At 43.2% G+C, this 20,763-nt stretch overlaps 1 protein-coding gene across 1 annotated transcript in view; it reads left to right on the forward strand.

Annotated features, from left to right (window-relative positions):
- The window catches only part of R3HDM1 (R3H domain containing 1), a 78,896-nt gene that overhangs the window by 31,599 nt on the left and 26,534 nt on the right, over nt 1-20,763 (forward strand). Inside the window, exons 8-16 of the mRNA XM_018561797.1 lie at nt 2,490-2,549; nt 3,074-3,214; nt 5,633-5,741; nt 5,823-5,918; nt 7,980-8,017; nt 8,114-8,164; nt 8,274-8,500; nt 15,482-15,736; nt 20,714-20,763. Of these exons, the coding sequence (XP_018417299.1) occupies nt 2,490-2,549; nt 3,074-3,214; nt 5,633-5,741; nt 5,823-5,918; nt 7,980-8,017; nt 8,114-8,164; nt 8,274-8,500; nt 15,482-15,736; nt 20,714-20,763 (1,027 nt within the window). The remainder of the gene's footprint in view (nt 1-2,489; nt 2,550-3,073; nt 3,215-5,632; nt 5,742-5,822; nt 5,919-7,979; nt 8,018-8,113; nt 8,165-8,273; nt 8,501-15,481; nt 15,737-20,713) is intronic.

Raw genomic sequence — 20,763 nt, forward strand, 5'->3', positions numbered from 1 at the left:
GGTGGACTGTGTGTGTATTTCAGAGGGGGACTGTGTGTGTGTATTGCAGAGGGGGACTGTGTGTGTGTATTGCAGAGGGGGACTGTGTGTGTGTATTGCAGAGGGGGACTGTGTGTGTGTATTGCAGAGGGGGACTGTGTGTGTGTATTGCAGAGGGGGACTGTGTGTGTGTATTGCAGAGGGGGACTGTGTGTGTGTATTGCAGAGGGGGACTGTGTGTGTGTATTGCAGAGGGGGACTGTGTGTGTGTATTGCAGAGGGGGACTGTGTGTGTGTATTGCAGAGGGGGACTGTGTGTGTGTATTGCAGAGGGGGACTGTGTGTGTGTATTGCAGAGGGGGACTGTGTGTGTGTATTGCAGAGGGGGACTGTGTGTGTGTATTGCAGAGGGGGACTGTGTGTGTGTATTGCAGAGGGGGACTGTGTGTGTGTATTGCAGAGGGGGACTGTGTGTGTGTATTGCAGAGGGGGACTGTGTGTGTGTATTGCAGAGGGGGACTGTGTGTGTGTATTGCAGAGGGGGACTGTGTGTGTGTATTGCAGAGGGGGACTGTGTGTGTGTATTGCAGAGGGGGACTGTGTGTGTGTATTGCAGAGGTGGACTGTGTGTGTGTGTGTGTGTGTGTGTGTGTGTGTGTATTGCAGAGGTGGACTGTGTGTGTTCATTTGTTTTGCAAATACCTTGACTGTCACATTTAGCATACAAATATATCAGTGGACACAAATGTCTACCCCATGTCCCCCTCCCCGGATCAGCTACAACCTTTTTTGTGATTGTACAGAGGCCGTTGGATGAAACGCAGAAGCTGGAGGCAGATAGGCGTTTCATCCATGCAGGAAGCGGCCTCTCTGAACGATTCTCATAATTGATGTTCTTGCTCTGCCATTAACCAAACTAATTAATATTAATTTAAATGGTGATTAGGATTGAATTAGCGAGTGAGAAGGCAAGCGGAACACTGGGATGGCTTCTGCAGCAAATATGTTGCTGCTTTTTTTTTCACTTTTGTGTTTTTACGGAAATCTATAGATAAAATCAAAGTAACATAAATCTTGTTAGGCTCGGTCAGCCAAAGCGGGAACCTTGAATCTGAACTCCGGCCTTCCCTTCAGTCTTGCACAGTTGTACCGGCTCCTCTCCTTGACTGAAATGCTTCCTCTGCACACTGTGAGCTTCATAGTGTGCCATATTTAAAGCTTGATCTGCTGAGTTTGTCACCATCCCTGGTCCCTACTTTACAACTCCCCAACATGCTGATTACATTTTTAAATAAAACCTTTCTATTTCCATTGCATCTTCTTCTTCTTCTTCTTCTTCTTCTTCTTCTTTTTTTTTTTTTTAAGATTCAGTGAGGTAATCGCCGGGTCTCTGTGCTTTCCTGTGCAATACAGGCAAATCAGGCTGGTGGGAGGGCAGAGTGCTGTACATGGCTTTCTGTTATCACAGCACCCTACCTATATTCTTCTCTTAAAAGCCCTCAGCTCTGATCCAAGCAGTTGCCTGACTTTTAGGAGGAATTGTACAAATCCAAAAATACCTAATGGGTGGATGTCAGTCTGGAGCAGTCGGTGTTTCCAGGCATACTGCACTTGCATACAGACCATCCTAGGCAACACCCACATGTGATACTGAGCCTCCATGATGGAAAGAACTGAAATCCAATGCATAAAAGGGGCAGGCAAAGGACAGTCAGGCTGATGGAGAGTAGAGGTAGGTGATGCTGGATGTTCTCCAGCCTGAAAACGAGGCGCAGTGTTCAGTAATCAGAGGAAGCCATTTCAGTCCAGGAGAGGAGCCGGTACAACTGTGCAAGACTGAAGGGAAGACCGGAGTTCAGCTATAATGCTTACCCCTCCCATTGTACTACAACACTCTTTAGGAGCTTCGCTGGCTGAAACGTCTTCATTATCCAGCACATTTCTGGGTGACATTGTGGTTGCAGGAAGGGACCACACTGTGCGGAGTGGGATCAGACTTCTGACATTCCTGTAAGTGTCAGATGCAGAAGATTCTTCAGCCAGTGGAGTTCCTGAATAAAGCGGGTATCAGCAGTGTAACAGGTAAGTATTGCAGATATGGCTGCACCTATATGCTGTACAGGGACTGCAAAAGACTATAAAGAGCTTGAGTGTTAGATGGAGAAGCAGTACAAGGCTGACAGGAGAGCAGAGGGACTAAGAGATGAGAATATCACTGTGCCGCTTCTCCTTTCACTGTCAAGTCACAGGTTGGGGCTGATTTTAGGGCAACCTGGGCCCAGGTGAAATGGGTTCAATAATGCTGACCATCATATGAAGTACTCTGGATTGATTGTGAATATTATAGCAATAGCTGGCTTTAGTATCTTATTTTTTTAAATGTTGTTTTTATTTGGATTGTTATTTTTGGATACATTTCTGCTTTCAGGATTGTAGCCTATCATGTTATTAAAGTGTTCTGAGATGTATTTGCTGTAATAAGAAATGTGATGCGTTTCTTTTCTTCCTAGGGATAGAATGATGCTGCTGAAACTAGAACAGGATATATTAGACTTCATTGCTACCAATGAGTAAGTTGAATGCACTTTTTATATATCCAATCACAAAAAAATCAACAATATTAATGGCGTCAAAGTTCATCCTCCATAGGGGTACAAACACTATGACTTTTCACAGGTGGGCGGCACTTTTGACAGTCAGGGTGTCTAAGTCTAGCAAACATAAAAGCAGTGCTCCTCTCTTGTGAAAAATGTACTCGCAAACAGCTCGTATTAGAAAGCCAGAGGTTACAGAGGTGCATCCGCACTGTGAGAATATCGGAGAACTTCTTCCTACATGACAGACTCGGGTGACACCCCTAGTAGAATCTACACAAGTCTTCTACACGAGAGGTGCACTTTTTATATAGTTCTAGTACTTTGTACATGTGTGGGATGATCGATGGCGTCACCACGGCATACTGTAGGAGTCTCCTTTTCTCCTCATAGGCAGTTGTATTTGCTGTAGCTGACAACAAAGTTGTGTTCTTCTAGCTGTGCTATAAGGAAACAAATTCTATTTGTGCTTCTGCATGTAATTTGGTTTATTGTTGCAGAATACAGCGGAAGAAGTTCCCGCCGATGACTTCCTATCACAGGATGCTTCTGCACAGAGTCGCTGCATATTTTGGTCTTGATCATAACGTGGATCAGAGTGGAAAATCTGTAATTGTGAACAAAACAAGCAATACAAGAATGTGAGTCGCAGAGGAGTGTGCGAGAGCTTGGCGCTGGGGGCAGCCAATCACACGAGAGCCTCATTAGAATATGCTTTAAGGCTGTTTAAAGTGTGATTCCACTTTTGCAGTCACATTTAGGACAACCTCTCTTTGTGCCCCTATTGACACCGCATACCCAACAAAATATTTCTCACCTTTTTAGATGTCTCTATGTAGCAGGTCTTTGCCAGCTTCTAGTTGTTCACGTCTAGTTTACAACTGATGAGATCTGCCAGCACAGTACAGACGGGGTTCATTATGTGACCATTAATCTGCTCATCCCCCTTGCATTCCAGAGCATAAGTCAGCACTGAGAACAATGTTTCTTTCAGAATAGAGCATGTATTGTGCAAGCAGCAGTTTGATAGAAAGTTATTTAAATGAGAAACATGTGAGAAATATAAAATAGGTCTTTGGCTGCAAAAGTGGAAATACATTTTAGGCTTTGGAGTCAGCTTGTTCATTGGACTGGGCGTTTCACCCAAAACATTCATGGTGGCGGTGAAGCTGATCCAGGAAGTAGGGTTGTTTGGCAACGAGTGCCTATTACTGATGGTCGTATATCTCTGTGGTTTGTCTAAGGTCTTTATTGGATAGGATAGTGGTACATGGCCAGCGTTGTACCATGCAAAGATCCCTAGGCTTCTAGATTCCTGATGATAATGATGATGTATGGGGACCATGCTAAGGTCCTAGGCTTCTAGATTCCTGATAATTATGGTGATGAATGGGGACCATTCCAAGATTCTAGATTCCCGATGATGTATGGGGACCATGCTAAGGTCTTAAACTTCTAGATACACAGGGCTGACATAAAGTTAATCATCGTAGTCACAGTGCACATTTTACAAGCAGAGGGGAGGTGTCGCCTGTGTTTTTACAGTGTGACTTCAACGTACCAAGAACTTATCACTACACAGGCACAAATTGTTTAATGCACAACATCATCATAATTATCAGGAATCTAGAAGCCTAAGACCTTAGCATGGTCCCCATACATCATTATCATCAGGAATCTAGAAGCCTAAGACCTTAGCATATGGTCCCCATACATCACCCTAATTATGAGAATCTAGAAGCCTAGGGATCTTTGCATGGTCCCCATATATCGCCATAATTATAATCAGGAAGCAAAAGCCTAGGACCTTTAGCATGGGCCCTATACATCATAATTATCAGGAATCTGGAAGCCTAATGACCTTAACATCTTACCCATACATCAGCATAATTATCCAGACTCTAGAAGCATAGAACCTTAGAATGGTCCCTATACATCACCATAATTATCCGGAATCTAGAAGCCTAGGACCTTGGCATGGGCCACTATCATCTTCATAAATATCATCATAAATATCATCAGGAATGTAGAAGCCTAGAACTTTAGCATGGTCCTCATAAATCACCATAATTATCATGAATCTAGCAGTCTAGGGCCTAAGCATGGTCCCCATACACCACCATAATTATCATTATGAATTTAGAAGCCCTCTTATATCATACCTTATAGCCCTCTTATATCACCATAAATGTTAGGAATCTAGCAGCCTAGGACCTTAGCATGGCCCCCATACCTACTTACATTATAATTATAATCAGGAATTTAGTTGCTTAGGATCAAAGCATGGTCCCCATATATATCAACATAATTTTTTTAAGAATCTAGCATTCTAGGACTTTAGCATGATCCCCATGCCTTACGCCCAATAGGGTGCAAATCAAGCAACCAAACGTTTTCTATCCCTCCAGCACTACCACACACTTGTCATTGCTGACCTTTTCAGTAGTTTCTATTCTCATGCATACGGCAGAATATTGTACAGATTCAGCTATTTGTTTTTGTCCATGAATCGTATACAATTCCGCTTTCTCATTTCCAGAGTCATTATGAAAACGTCACTTTGATTTAATAACACAAGTGTGTGTGTGTGTGTGTGTATGTATAGTGCAGTAAGGCCCCATTCACACCTAGGCGTATTGTAATATGCGCCTCTGTCACGCGGTTTTTACCGCGATTTGCGGTAAAGTCGCGCGACCCCAAAGGCTACTTGGCTGTATCCCAATGGAAAACGCCCTACAAAACAGCCCAAAGTAGTCCCGGGACCTTTTCAGGCGTGGGCCGTTTTGTAGGGCGTTAGGGACGGGCGGAAATACGCCTAGGTGGGAACGAGACCATTGACTACAATGCAATTTATATTTTTGACCGTTTTGTAGAGCGTTCGTCGAGCGTAGAACGCCCTACAAGACGGTCAGGTGTGAACGAGGCCTTAAGGTGGAGGTTTGTGTTTTTTGGTTTTTCCCTTATCATCACCTTGTAGACCGTACTCCAGTACATCCTAATTATTTGCTTATGGAAACCTAGAACGTTTTACAGACTATTCGTGCTTTATCATCTTTCAGCCCTGATCAGAAATTTGAGGAACACATCAAGGATGAAAAAAGCATGGATTTCCAGAAGCGTTACATTCTCAAGAGGGATAACTCCAGTTTAGACAAAGATGATAATCAGGTGGGGATTTCATATTTTCGCAGCCACTTGCTTAAAGTTTGGATTAGTTGTCTGGAACGTCTAATCTATTTCTCTGCGCAGATGAGGATGAGATTAAAAGAGGACAGAAGAAGCAAATCGATAGAAGAACGGGAAGAAGAGTACCAGCGAGCTCGTGAGAGAATATTTGCCCAGGAAGTAGGCAGAACATTTTCTGTGACTTTAAGTAATAACAATGTGGATGTTTGTTGAGGTTCAAGCCAACTTAGGTTTTGGTACATCTTTGTTGTAGACGGAATCAAACACCTCGCCAGTAGATTTTGGTTCAAGAGAGTATTATTCAATGATGTTCAGGAGTGCAGGGCGATAACGGGGCGGCTCTCACCAGGTTCAGAACAACCTCAGCACTACAAGACACAGAGCGCCTCCATCGCATAAAAACTTTTTAATAGACGAATAAAAAATGGTATAAAGGTACTCGCAAAGGACGAATAAAAACAGGCATAAAAGTGTTCCCCCAATTGTTTCTGAAGAAGGAGGCGTGACCTCTGAAACGCGTAAACCACTTCACTACCAGGGAAGACGAACAGCGGCTGGATATGCACCTTTCGTTCTGACCCTTTTATGCCTGTTTTTATTCGTCCTTTGTGAGTACCTTTTTTTTTTTATACCATTTTTTTATTCGTCTATTAAAACGTTTTTATGCGATGGAGGAGCTCTGTGTCTTGTCTTGCACATCTTTGTTGTCTTAAAGGAGAACACAACCCTTGCAGTGGGGCTACCACCGTGCCGGAAGGGTTAAGTGCTCGTTTTGGTCTAGGGTCTAAAATAACAGATATACTCACTGGAACCTCTCTTCTACCTAGGTGCTAGACCGGTCCCTGCGATCTCTCTCCCCCCTCCAGCAGTCTAAGAACCCGTGCGTTATTACGTCCTATACAGTGTATTGTACGGGAGGATGCCGAGGGACAGGGACGAGAGGCTCCAGGGACCAGTCAAGCAACCGAGGTATATCTTTGTTATTTTAGACCCTGGATGAAAACAAGCACTTAACCCTTGCAGTGTGGGGGTAGCCCCACTGCAAGGCTTAAGGCTCCATTCACACCTGCACGTTTGGAATTCAGCGCGTTTTTACCCATGGTCTTACACACACAAAAACGCCGAAACGTTAATAGATCTTTGCAGCTTCAATCATAGTCTTTTGGAGGACAGAATTTGCTGATATCGCCCAAAAAATTGCACACATACTTTCCCACGTTCAACGTTTTTGTGCGCGCATACGAACACGCAGGTGTGAACGAGCCCCATAAAAATGTATTGCTATTTTATGTTTTGCCCGTTCACGCACGTATGTGTGAATGGAGACTCTCTTCTTTTAGTAAACATGTGCTTTGGCTCTACAGGGCTAAACCACACATACTTCAAGTAAGGGAAAAGCTTAAAATGTTAAAAGAGCTGAGAATTGCTAATCTCCGACCTTATTTGAGATCGGCAGAGTTGGGAAAGATGTAAACGTGTTCAGTTCCAGGAGTATCTATAGCAGACTCTCCCCAGTAACATTGCAGCACTCTGATTAAGGTCTGCAGGCGTCAAGTATCCCTCATCTCTCTGGAAGGTATTTAGGACTCTAAACCACTGAGCAGTCTCTCCGTAAGGCCAGATTCTCAGTGTTGAGGGGTTTTACGTTCAGGCTGCTAATGCAACGCAATTTAACAGGTTTGTTTTTTTAATTTTTTTTTGATCAAACCAGCCCCACAGCACACATGGATGCATGGTGGTACGCTGCCAAGACACACGGGTGCCATTCAAAATGAATCACACCGGACTGCTTCTAGTTTTGTGTGTTGCCATATGTTGCAGTAACGCACTTTAAAAGGGAATCCGGCCCATATTGTAAAGGTTTAACACATTCACAGGGACCCTGTTAAAAATCCAGGAGACAATCTGTGGCCATTTAAAGAATAATTTGCTTACGCCAGCATTAGTACACCAAAGTTTTGGTCCAGCTCCCAATGTTGGATACCCCTGGGTGACCTTTGTAATAATATTGCATTGTTTTCTCCAGTGCATATTGTTTAGTTCTATCTGTCATATGCTGAACTTTGTCTCCGTGTAAACACCATCTACATTGTTTACTGTATCTGCAGCCTCTATTCAATTATTCATTTAAATTGATCTAAATGAACTGTTTACCCTTCCTAGTGCGCAGCAGTCAATTACATCTTGAGTAATTCTTCTTCCTTTAAATCCTTCCATCAGTCATTATGCTCTCAGGAGAATTACCTCACCGATAAGAGGTAGGTGGCATTGTGTGTGTGAGCGTTGTCCATTTTTATGACTCTCCTGCGTATTGCTTGCAAACTATTAACCGTTTTTGTTGAAATGCCCAACAGAATCCAAGAGGAAGAGTCTAATATTACGCAGCAGAGACGCCAGATATTTAGGTATTGGCTCATTTAACGTCCTCGTCCTCATGCATGTGTGTTGCGCTTTCTTGTTCCTTGCGATCTCTTTTTTCCATATATCTTTACAGTCCAGTTGTGTAAATTTCAGGATCAATAAAGACGCTTCAGGTAGATCAGGAAACAGCCTCTACAGCAGTACTGAGAATGACCTGAAGTACAATGAGCCGCGGCCGTGGAGCAGTACCGACTCTGACAGCTCCATCAGAAACCTGAAGCCCGCTGTCACCAAAGCTAGCAGCTTCAGTGGGATTTCGGTTTTGACACGAGGGGATAGCTCTGGAAGCAGCAAAAGCACAGGCAGGCTTTCCAAAACAGGTATCAGCGGTGTGCGCAAAGGCAATCGGCTGCCATGGCATTTTGTCTATCTTGTTTTATGGTGTATGCTTTTGAGTTTTTGTTTTTTTTCCCCCTTGTGTGCTTGCCTTGAACACGCCTTTTATTTGTGGTCTTGTGGCGGGCTATGTAGGGTTAGGAGAGTTCTAAAAAGAAGCTATATGCTGCAAGGACTTGCATAGCACCCTCCATACCTTTTTGTTATCCTTCTTGTATAGCAAATACATATATTAATATTATACACATAAAAGATCACGTTCTGTGCAAAGGCCTTTTAATGATCCTATGTGCTGTTCTGGATTAAATTATTAAGATCTGGCAGAATTTAAGGAAGAACTTGCGCTTTACCCTTACAGTGGGGCTACCTCAACACTGCAAGGGTTAAAAGAGAACTATGGGGTAAGTGTTTTTCCTCATAGTTCTCTTTACGGACACGGGAGGACATATACTAACCTCCTCCCGTGACCCAAAGCTCAGTATATAGCGGGCAATAGCTCGGTATATACTGAGAGCGCCGCAGCCGGGACGGATCCCGGCAATACTGTCGAGATCCACCTAGCTGGCTGATTGACAGCGGGCTCTGCCTATCTAGAGGCAGAGCCAGCTGTACCCGCCTCCTCCCCATCCGTTCCTCCACTCAGCGCTGGAGAGAGGAGGGGGGAATCCCTGCGAGGAGCGGTGACAGAGTCGCCTCTTTCTGCAGGGAGATGACCAGGAAGTGTGCGAGCGACTATGTGTTCACTCCCCGATCAATAGAGTCGACGTGTGACAGTTCCACTGTCACACGTCCGCTCTGACCTCATAGTTCTCCTTTTAAGTGCTCATTTTGGCTAGTGGGGTTCAAATAATGCAGATATACTCACCTGATACCCGGTTCCATGACAGTTGGCACTCACTCCTCTCCTCCTCCACTTCAGGTGTGCAATGTTCTCAGGTGTTCATGTCTAATGCAAGTCAATAGACATGCATTGGGCGTGATGATGTCGGCAATCCTTAAGGTGCCCATACACCTTACGATTATCGGACGATTTTCGTATGCGATTTACTTTTCGTCCGATAATCGTATGTGTGCATTGCAGTGTCCGACCGACATTACTGTACAAATCGTACGGTCAAGCATGTTTGAAAACGTTGCTAGATCGTACGATTTTCGTAAGGTTGCTGGCGTTTCCGTCCGTCAAAAGTCGTACGATCTACACTGTACTTGCGCGTTAACGAAAATACAGCAAATCAATTACCGCATTTTTTTCCAGGTGCTTTTCGTTAATTACGGCTAAATTAATCTTGCGATCATCGGGGCAGGATGGGGCTGCCGTACGAAAATCGTACAACTTTTCGATCATCGGACGAAAAGTTTCGTTGGATAATCGTAAGGTGTATGGGCACCTTTAGACTGCCAGATCTCAGGGGAGAAGAGGCTGTGGGCAGCCCGGGGACACTGAGGATAAGGCCACCTAGACAAAATGAGCACTTAAGCCTTGCAGTGCAGGGGTAGTCCCACTGCAAGGGTATGTTTTTTTAAATTCTGATTTAAAGGAGTTCTCCACAGAAAGTGGACCCTTGCATTAAATCCCTCCCCCCTCCCCCTTAAGATGCTGGGATTGGTGCTTGCTCTCTATACTAATTAATTTCTGAAGATATACTTCTCAGGCCTCCCGTAGTGAGAGGTTTTCAGCTGCATTGGCATTAAATGGGTACAAATTGTGGGCCTCTGCAAGTAGGTGGGCTACAGGAATACTCCTTTAATAGAGTTTAGTTTCATTGTTTGTATGGAGATTGCAAGAAAATAGAATAGGTTTAGTTTATGGCAGAATAGATTGATTGCTTATGCCCAAGTAATCTAATCTAACAAATAGCATGATTATCATTGCAATCACAACGAGTTTCTCCAGGGAGTCGTTGAAGTAAAACTCAAGTAAGCGAACAGTTCAAGCCCCGGAACACCCCCCACCGTGTTTTTCACACGTCACAGTTTTTTTGCAAAACTTCAGATTATTTTAGGCCAGTTTGTTTTGAAGTTACTGTACTATTTCTATGGATCGGTCACATATTTTCTTTAGAGTGGTTTTGCAGAGGATGTAAGGGTGCAGAGCTTGTCCATTAGTGTGGCAAACCAACCATATCTGTTATCCACAGAGATGACTATTCTGTAGGGAGGAAAAATGCAGGGAGTATATTTATATTATTTTGGCAGTACCGGGTATTTTTCCAGCAGCTTTGGCAAATGAAAGGGGCTGCAGGAGAACACAGGAAACATATTAGAGGAAGAGGAAATAAGCTCAAGGTAGAACCTTTAACTATGTCCGTAATTTAAAAAAAATACCAAAAAGGTAAATTTGATAAATTCCAAATATTTATTTTCTCAGATATTTAGAACTTTTTATAGTCTTTTTACTTCATCACGAAAGGATGCTGTAAGTGGACTTGCAGCCCCCCACTACCACAGCTCATTAAGTTGTCAACGTCTAAGGAATTGCTGAGGGCTTTGTGAAGTTTCAGCCCTTACTGGAGATCAGCCAGACTTAGAATAACCGGTCCTTAGCAGAGATGCTGCCCCAGATAACCCTAGAGCTGAGTAGATATCTATGACGACTAGTCCTCTGTGCGGCTAAGCTCAGACAAGGCTCAGCTCTGCAGTCGAAGTTAATGAGCTGACGGATTTAAATCGCTGAACTGTCTCCAACATCATTAGACATTTTCTTTCCGTGAGATCCTTCATTATATGTTATCATGGAATAAGTGTATTCAGAATATGTGAAATTCACTTGGGTATATATTTTCAGTTCAATGATGAAGAGCCAATGGAACTAAAGTTCAATAGGAAATGGGGGTATAAATAAAATTAGATGGAAAAGGACAGTATATGGTTAGAAAAGGGGGGTATGACTAAAGTTAGATCGAAAAGGGGATCTGAGTAAAGTTCCGTAACCTGTTGCAACCAGATTTTCCTCCAAACTCAAATCACCCCCCGGTCCTTAATATTGCTCTCCATTGGACTGAATGACAACTGTATGGCATTTTAATTGTAAACTTCTCTAATACAGTTTTTAGAATTACAGTGGTACCTCCGTTCACGAACTTAATTTGTTCCACGATACTGGTCGCGAACCGAATCAAACTGTGATCAGACCGCGATCTCGACTAGAGGAATTGCTATGCCTGATGAAGGGACCCTGTGTGGCCCCGAAAGCGCTTGTGTAACTGACATGAGTTTGCAATAAAATCTACGAACTTTGATCCTATAAGGATTTGGTGTGCTGGTGACGTTTCTGCAATTAACTCGACTAGAGGAAGCCACGACCATGTGTCAGAGCGGGGAAGATGGGTGCGGTTGTGTTCGTCACCCGATGCGGAGTTCGTGAACGGAAGCAAAATTTTGCTGAACTTCCTGTTCGCAAACCGAATTGTTCGTGAACCGAGGTACCCCTGTATTTGCTTTTTATTATTGTCATTTTCCTGTAGCATGAAACACAATACTCGAGTTACTGCGTCACAAATGCAGATCTAAAAGGAAGGCAGCAGGTCAGAGAAACTTAGTTGTACAGCTGGGACACAGTGAAATATTATCCTGCTTTTAAACTCTCAATCATAATGCATTTAAAGTGAAACTGTGCTCACACTATGGGCATTGAGGGCTCATTTAAATGGGTATGATAGAGATTCATGCTGAAGGGCATCCTATCACACTTTGCTGATGGATATGCATTGTGGTGCGCTGACGGAAATGGAATGGACTGCCTTTAATGCACGTTGACACTTGGCTTAACGTGTGAATGCATTACCACGCCGCACTGGTGCGAATGGGCCCTAAAGTAGTAACCTAAAAAAACTAACAAACAGTAAATGAGGTTAAATCAAGCCCTTGTGAGGTCTGTAGCTGCAGGCATTGGGGGGAAATTTTACCTTCGAAGATAACACAGCCGAAAATGCTGCTCCTCTCACTTTGCGTGCCCTGGCAGCAGTGACTTGGCAGCCTGCCAACCTTCCAATGTAAATAAATGGCAAGTGCTGTTAGCTGTTCAGAAGTTTTTACAGTCTTTGTTCTGATATTTGGGTATGAACTATTCCACACTGCCTGCAGTTATACAGGTCAGTGATGGCTTGTTTTAAAGCTCTTTTATTGCTTGATAAAATGATATAAATATTTTAATATCCATAGTCTGGGCACCGGTGCACTTAGCAAATTAGAAAAGGGGAGACGTTAAATAAATTCTGGACCTTGATGAGTAATGACTGCATTATTTAGGGCAGCAACCCCACTGTGCTCATCCCACTAAGCAATGCAAAGTGCAGGAACTGAGTGACCAATAGGATGTCAGTCACTTAAGTTGGATCACTGGACTATGTCCTATGAATTACTGCACTCACACCCTGATTGATTGACTATAAATCTTTTTTGTTTTACAATGTATACCATTTTATAAAAATTTCCTCAGGATAGTTTACATAATAGATTCCCCCGGAAATGATTTGTGGTTCTTTAGTCTTCCATGCTGCCTTATTACCACTGCTTATCCTTCCAGTTCCATTAACAGTTTGGTGTATGAAAGGCCTTTGCATATGTATCCTGACCTAGAATATTTAAAAAAAAAAACACTTCTGTCCCCTCAAACACCTGCAAACAAACAACTAACATCCTGTTGTTGGTTTTTGAAGCTGCATGAATGGTATGCATGAGACTATAGGTTTCTGCCATTTTGAGATGTCAGGGTTCACGTTTAGTCTTTTGTTGCAGGCCCAGGTTTTGCCATCTTTTTTTAAAAGGGCTTTTTTATTTGCTTTTATTATTTATTTATTTCCTTTTTGGTAGAAATAATTAGGTAGGTGCAGGTAGGTAGGCAGGACATACCCTCAGTTCTCATGCAGATCTGTACGTGGGAAAAAAAATCCCCTGGGTCTGCAGGGTTATTACCGTAGTTTAGCAATGCGTTGCCTGTTTGCACTCTTTTTGGCTTGCAGTGCTGTGACTGTGCTTAATGTTGCATGCGCCTGCTTCTACATTGCTGCTTTCACTGTTCTTGGGAATATCCATCTGCCTGCACCCTGTCTAGGCCCCCATTTTGTACTTTGCTCTAGCTTTAAATTTGGTCACCGTTTAGCTTTACATGATGGGAGTTTCCACCCAGAAGTAACCTCTGCCTTCCACGCAGTTACTGCCAAGTGTTAATTTTTAATCGTGCGATGAAATGTAAAATCTCTCTAGTACTTCAGTGGTGAAGGGACGCCAACCAGAATATTCACACCCTCACACTCTCCAGGAGAAAGATTTCCATAATGTAGGATAATCGGAATAATCTGACTGCAAGAAAGTGATAGATTTTGAATGGCTTTTGGGTGAGGGGGCAGAGAAATTAAAGCCCATCAGGAAAGTCACTCTGAGGGCAGTAAATAATTTGTCTCCTTGATGGTCTCGCAAAGCTGGAATTACTATTTGTCAGAGATGGATTTGAACAGCAGCGTGTAGAGTGAATTGCTGTAACCAACGATCAGTCACAGATCAGCCAATATAAATTGAGTCCTTTTTGATCAGCTGTTGTGGGTGATGCCACATCATTGCTCTTTGTACTTTTGGTTTACATGAAACCTTTATTGCCTCGGAAATCTTACATGCTGCCAATATTGACCTTCCCTTCTGAAAATGGCCTTTTCCTGACTGCTGTGGTACTAGAATAACTTTAATACCAAAGGGAAGAGAATGCCCAACCAATCAGTCGGGGACTTTAAATAAAACAGGCGTTTGCTTGCAGATGATTGGATGATTCAAGTGAAGATGGCTTCACTTGAATTTTGGCCAAGTTGGCCTTTATATTTATCCCTTTAAAAGGGATTTCCAATAATAAGTAACAAAGTCTCTTATTTGATTGCGGCCCTTTCATGTAATAAATTGGAGGGTTCTTGCCAAGCACAAGACCCTATCCATCAGTATACTATTTAAAGTGCTTAACAGGAGTCTGGTCAACCCAATTCGGTTTACAAGGCTTATTGCACACCTCCAAATTGTGTTTTCTCGCCACCTTCCTCCAAAAGTAATACTCTATCCATGCTGCTTTTCACATCCTCCCGTCGTCCTGATCGCAACTCATCTCCTGGGTTGAATAATGGCCAGCTACATTTAACTCGCAAAGATAAGCCCCTGGGCCGTGCGTCATCACACGCAGGTAATGCAGAAAATATTTCCTGTCTTATTGGCACCATTCCCTGCATAGAGGGTCACCCAGCGCTACTGCAAGAAGAGGACCCTGGAATATCAAGTGACCATACTGAAGACCGTGCCATAAAAAGGTACGTATGCAAATAAAGGGATTCCATTGGGGTTTGGGAATCTACCCAGCCTCAGGTTGGGCCTTAAGGCTGCACTACAGTGCCATGAAAATGGGAACTGCAGATATCCATCTTGAGAAGACAAGTTGTAGCTTTTAGGGTTTGATACCAGTCCACATCCCTGCATAGAGGGGTCTTTAATGGATGGAAATGCCCTTTTTAGAGAAAGCTTATACAGCCTAAATCTCATGAAGAAAAGACAGGATCTCTATTTTCATTGAAGTTTTCTTGTGTGTATTGCTTCATATTGGAACAATATAGACCACATGAGCATTTTGTACCATGTGACATTTAGGGGTACCTAACTGCATACATCTAAACTACTTTTGAACTTAGCACAGGCATACCACCGGCACCACAATAGTTAGGCACACACTAAAAACCTAAAGTGTTATAGAGTTTTGTCATTAAACAAAATGGCTGCCGTCAGGCTCTGCAGGCGATGGGTGCTCTTTAACACTCTGCATGTTTTGCTGTATGTGTCTCTTATTTCTGCACTCCTTGGTTGTCAGAGGGTCAAGCAGCCCTCCTAACTGTCAAGGGGGATCCGTTTCTATGCCTATGTCTTTGTGCATGTTGTTTAAAACTGTAGGTGGAAAAAAAAAATACCTATATATTTTTCTCATTGCTCCTTTCCTGTAGGTTCAGAGTCTTCTAGTAGTGTAGGGTCGTCCACAGGTTCTCTGTCCCACACCCAGCAGCCTCTTCCAGTAACCGCTATAAACCAACCCTCACATGGCACAGCTGCCGTCTACCCGACTGTCAGCGCTAGTAATTCTCTTTCCTTTGATGGTGGCATGAGTGGGCAAGTGGCTCCATCTAGCACTAGCTTCTTTTTGCTTCCCTTGGAAGCTACAGGCATTCCTCCTGGCAGTATTCTGATCAACCCACAAACAGGTTTGTACTCTTTTAAAGCCTCTCTTATTGCCAGGGCATTGTTATCATGTTGCGTGTATATAGTGTTAAGTGACAAATGTTCTGTCTCTGTAAGATGAATGTTCAGTTTAATGTCAACCTGTCATGTTTTTGCTGTACGGTTTGTTTGCAGATATTTGACCACCAACGATCAAAAGTCAAGAAAAGGGTTTTCTTAGCATAGATGGAGATAAGTTTAGGAATTTAGACCACATGGACAGGACCGTGGTGCACACATGATCCCTGATCTTCCAAGTACTCTGTTGACCTTGCTTATGATGCTCTATCCCGGATGAAACCACCTTCCCACTGAGTTTACAGCCTTGCTGCATGTGATTAGGCAGACCATTTGAGCAGAGCAGCATTTGGGTTTCCTTTTATTCAAGGATTAAGTCAGTTAGAAAAACCAAACCCTTACCTTTGGACGAGCACATCTACACAATAGTAATTCTCTTTCTCTTTTTATTTTCAAAACGTTTTTATTTTTCAGTATAGTATCGGTTAAACAGAGCACTATCACGAACATCGTGAGCGTGCAAAAACAGTGAGTATACATTGGCATCGCTATCAACATATGACAGTACAACATACGAGGCATAGCAATCACCTATCTGTGTAGGGGAGGGTGGGGAAACGGTTTCGGTGGGGGTCCCACCATTGCGGTCAGAGCAGACCAGGAAAGAAAAAGATCAGAGAAGAAGTGTAACAGTGAGGGAGGGGGGTATAGTGGGGAAGGGAGGGGGGACTAGGATGGTTTGACGCTTTGGCCAGAACATCCGCGAAGTAATTCTCTTTCTCTTTAAAAATTAGCCTTTGCAACGTACAGGACTTTGCATTTTTGAGGCGCTATTTAAATTGCCTGAAGCTTTGTACGTAAATACTCCTGCAATAGTTGCACCCCTGCCGTGGGGTTATGTTGGTTACAAAACCTACATTTCTGCAGACCTCGTGTCCCTGCCTGTTGTTTTGGACTAGCAGTGAACATTACTGTACTGGTGGGATCCACATTTAGCTCTCCTGTCCTGTGCGCCCAAATTCTCTTTGCCTGTTTACAGGGCAGGTACTCCCACTGAGATTATGATTTTACTTTTGTTTGGTGTGTGAGCTCCGTTCAAGCTCAATGCAAGACCGGTTTCAGGCACCCATTGAATTATAATATGTATTCCTTTGCAAGTTGAGCTTTGATTCTGCCTCAAGTGTCTCTTCATAGGAAAGCGACAATGCCTTTGCAAAAGGATGCCCCCGAAACACTGATACCATGCCAGCGCTTCCCCGCCACTTGTTCCTCCATCACAGCCAGCTACAATACCCAGCATTTCAGGTATGGGGAAGCGTATTGCATTCCCCCATGTGACAGTGCTGGGGTCTGCGGGGGCCAATTGTTGGGTCTGAACACTGTCACGTGACAGGAGTGTCACAATTGATCCCCTTAGCTTCCGACAGAAAACCGGACACTGGGGATGTTAGTGCTGGTTGTGACAGAGGAAGGAGTAATGGGGAAGCACTGGCAAGGTGTGTATCAGTGGGTTGGGGGGGTCCTTTTGCAAAGTCACTGTTGCTTTGTCCTGACAGCGTCTATAAAGTGTAAGAAGTTGCCTGTCGTCCTTGACCTAGAAACACACCTTTTAGACTATTTTAACTTGTACATGACAAAGTACAGTATATAGCCAAAGGTATGTGGACACCCCGAAAATTGGGTTCAGGTATTTCCAGTAAAGGGTATTAATGCAACAGCACACATTTTAGAGAATTGTGGCCTTCAACCTTGTGATAACAGTTTGGGGAAGGTCCTTCTGTTCCAGCCTGACTGTGACCCTGGACACAGTCAGGTCCATAAAGACATGGCTTGATATATGGTGTTGAGGAACTCAATGGCCTGCACAGAGCCCTGAACTCAACCCTACGGAACACCCTTTAGGATGAATTGAAACAGATTGCAAGCAAAGTCTTATCATCCAACCTGACCTCACAAATGCTCTTGTGGCTGAATGGGCACAAACGCCCACAGACACACTCCAAAATCTCATGGAAAGCCTTCCAGGAAGAATGGGTGCAGTTATAGTTACAAAGGGGGTGGAGGGATGGGGCAACTTATTATTGCGCACGGTTTTGCAGCGGCATGTGTCCCTTCAAATCCCCGCTGCTCTCCGCGCCTGTGTTGGCGGAGGCAGCAGGGGCACAGATCGCTGCATTCCTAGCTGCACCCCCTCCCCCTGTACCTCCGCTGATGTCCCAGCGTCCCCTTCACACGCTCCATCTTCTTTTTCCCTGGTCCGGACACAGCTCCTTTGCCCCGCCCCCGTCTCCTCTTCTTCTGCAGGCTGGGAGCCATACCCAGCCTGCTATTGGATATTGTAAAATGCAATAGCCAATAGCAAGCTGGCTATTGCACCTGCCCACTGCCTGCTGTCAATCAGCATGGGATGACCTGATGGAGAACTTTCTCCTTCAGGCCCCTCCTCTGCTGATTGACAGCAGGCAGTGGGCAGATGCAATAGCCAGCCTGCTATTGGCTATAGCAATTTGAAATATCCAATAGCAGGCTGGCTCCCAGCATTCAAATAAAATAAAAAGTTTTAAAAAATAAAATTAAAAATAGAAAAAAACTTGTTTTTGGTGTGTCATTTTGAATAAAAACAGTTTTTTTATTATATTCTGAACAACAGGGACAGACAGCAAAACAAATGTGACCCCTTATATGCTATCCAAAACTAAAAAAAAAATCTTGGCTGGAGTTACACTTAAAAAATTTACCTGTTCCGACTTGCATACAAATTCAACTTAGTCCCTATCTTGTATGTAACCCAGGGACCGCCTGTATAGGGGCTGGTGAGGTGTCCACAAGCTTTTGACAATACAGTGTATCACTATAGACACTGGCTTTCATCACATGTATGAATACAGTAAAGTGGGGCTCATGTATGTTTTTTATATCATTATTTGGGTAAAGGGCGTATGAACTTGTTTTCTCCTTTTACATGGCCTGCTGACTTGTCAACAAAGAGACCACCAACTAAGTACACACTCATTAGATTCTCCTGGTTCGGTTTTGTATTTATATCTCAATAGATGGTCACAAATTTGACATAAAAAATGGAGGTAGTCCTTTTTTGTTTTTTTTTAATGAATACATGGCTTCAGTTGCTCTGCTGTTGCTAATCACTAATGCCTTTTCCCCCCATATATGTCTATTTTGATTAATTCGGGTTTTCTGCAGTAAAATGCAATAGCCAATAGCAAGCTGGCTATTGCACCTGCCCACTGCCTGCTGTCAATCAGCATGGGATGACCTGATGGAGAACTTTCTCCTTCAGGCCCCTCCTCTGCTGATTGACAGCAGGCAGTGGGCAGATGCAATAGCCAGCCTGCTATTGGCTATAGCAATTTGAAATATCCAATAGCAGGCTGGCTCCCAGCATTCAAATAAAATAAAAAGTTTTAAAAAATAAAATTAAAAATAGAAAAAAACTTGTTTTTGGTGTGTCATTTTGAATAAAAACAGTTTTTTTATTATATTCTGAACAACAGGGACAGACAGCAAAACAAATGTGACCCCTTATATGCTATCCAAAACTAAAAAAAAAATCTTGGCTGGAGTTACACTTAAAAAATTTACCTGTTCCGACTTGCATACAAATTCAACTTAGTCCCTATCTTGTATGTAACCCAGGGACCGCCTGTATAGGGGCTGGTGAGGTGTCCACAAGCTTTTGACAATACAGTGTATCACTATAGACACTGGCTTTCATCACATGTATGAATACAGTAAAGTGGGGCTCATGTATGTTTTTTATATCATTATTTGGGTAAAGGGCGTATGAACTTGTTTTCTCCTTTTACATGGCCTGCTGACTTGTCAACAAAGAGACCACCAACTAAGTACACACTCATTAGATTCTCCTGGTTCGGTTTTGTATTTATATCTCAATAGATGGTCACAAATTTGACATAAAAAATGGAGGTAGTCCTTTTTTGTTTTTTTTTAATGAATACATGGCTTCAGTTGCTCTGCTGTTGCTAATCACTAATGCCTTTTCCCCCCATATATGTCTATTTTGATTAATTCGGGTTTTCTGCTGTCTGTAGTTGCTTGTTGAGGACAGTCAAAGCAGAAGGACACCAGTTTGGTGGCTTTGTTTTACGACGTGTACTTTTTAAGGGCAAAATAATAAATACATGTAATACAAATGCATTTCCTCGTGTTTTATCCCTTTTAAAAACGCTGCAAATACAGATTAAAAAAAATCTGTTCGTCTGCCAGAAATACAAGAAATCAGAGAGTGCCTGACATCTTGTAGTAAGTCAACTATACTGCTGCACTGAAATTGCAATTGGCACTGTCAGGGTCAAGGGTTTTGGTTATATGATCAGTAGTGATATGCAGGGGGCTCAGTGCGAACCCAGTTTGCCTGAGTGCTTCCAGACCTGCTCAAAACTGTGACTGATGCACGCCACAGAGGGCATTCCCTGCTGCTTTGTGACCCGTAGCTGTGGGGTGGGCAATGCTTCTGCACTGCCGCATTTGATTCACCTGGGAGGGGGGATGCTGGTGGCAGTAACAGTATTGCGTAGGCTTAGTTGAACTCGGAGAAATGGGGAAATAAAGAAAACAAATGATATGAAAACACCTTTTCACTGTTCTGCCATTTAAGAGTGTTTTAATTGCATGTTTTATTTGACATATACAGTATTTATTTTATGCAGCAAGCAATATTTTGGACCTTTGTCCCCCTGTAGTAGCTCATATTGCTCTATTGAATGACCATTTAGGTTTTGCTTAGAAAGTGTAATATTTAAATGTTTTTATCTTATAGCTGATATCATGTTTTATTGATTGACGGTGTTTGTTCTTCTTAAATCTGGTTGTGACGTGTGCTCTGCCTGTCTGTTCTCTGGCTTTTTAGGTTTGTAGAGTGAACAGCGCAATTGAATCTCTTGTCTGACTTATTGTTTTAACAGGTCAGCCATTTTTAAACCCAGACGGCACGCCAGTTGTGTACAATCCACCA

This window comes from Nanorana parkeri, unplaced genomic scaffold (assembly GCF_000935625.1).
Source record: "Nanorana parkeri isolate BGI_ZX_2015 unplaced genomic scaffold, ASM93562v1 scaffold545, whole genome shotgun sequence".
Classification (NCBI taxonomy): Eukaryota; Metazoa; Chordata; class Amphibia; order Anura; family Dicroglossidae; genus Nanorana; species Nanorana parkeri.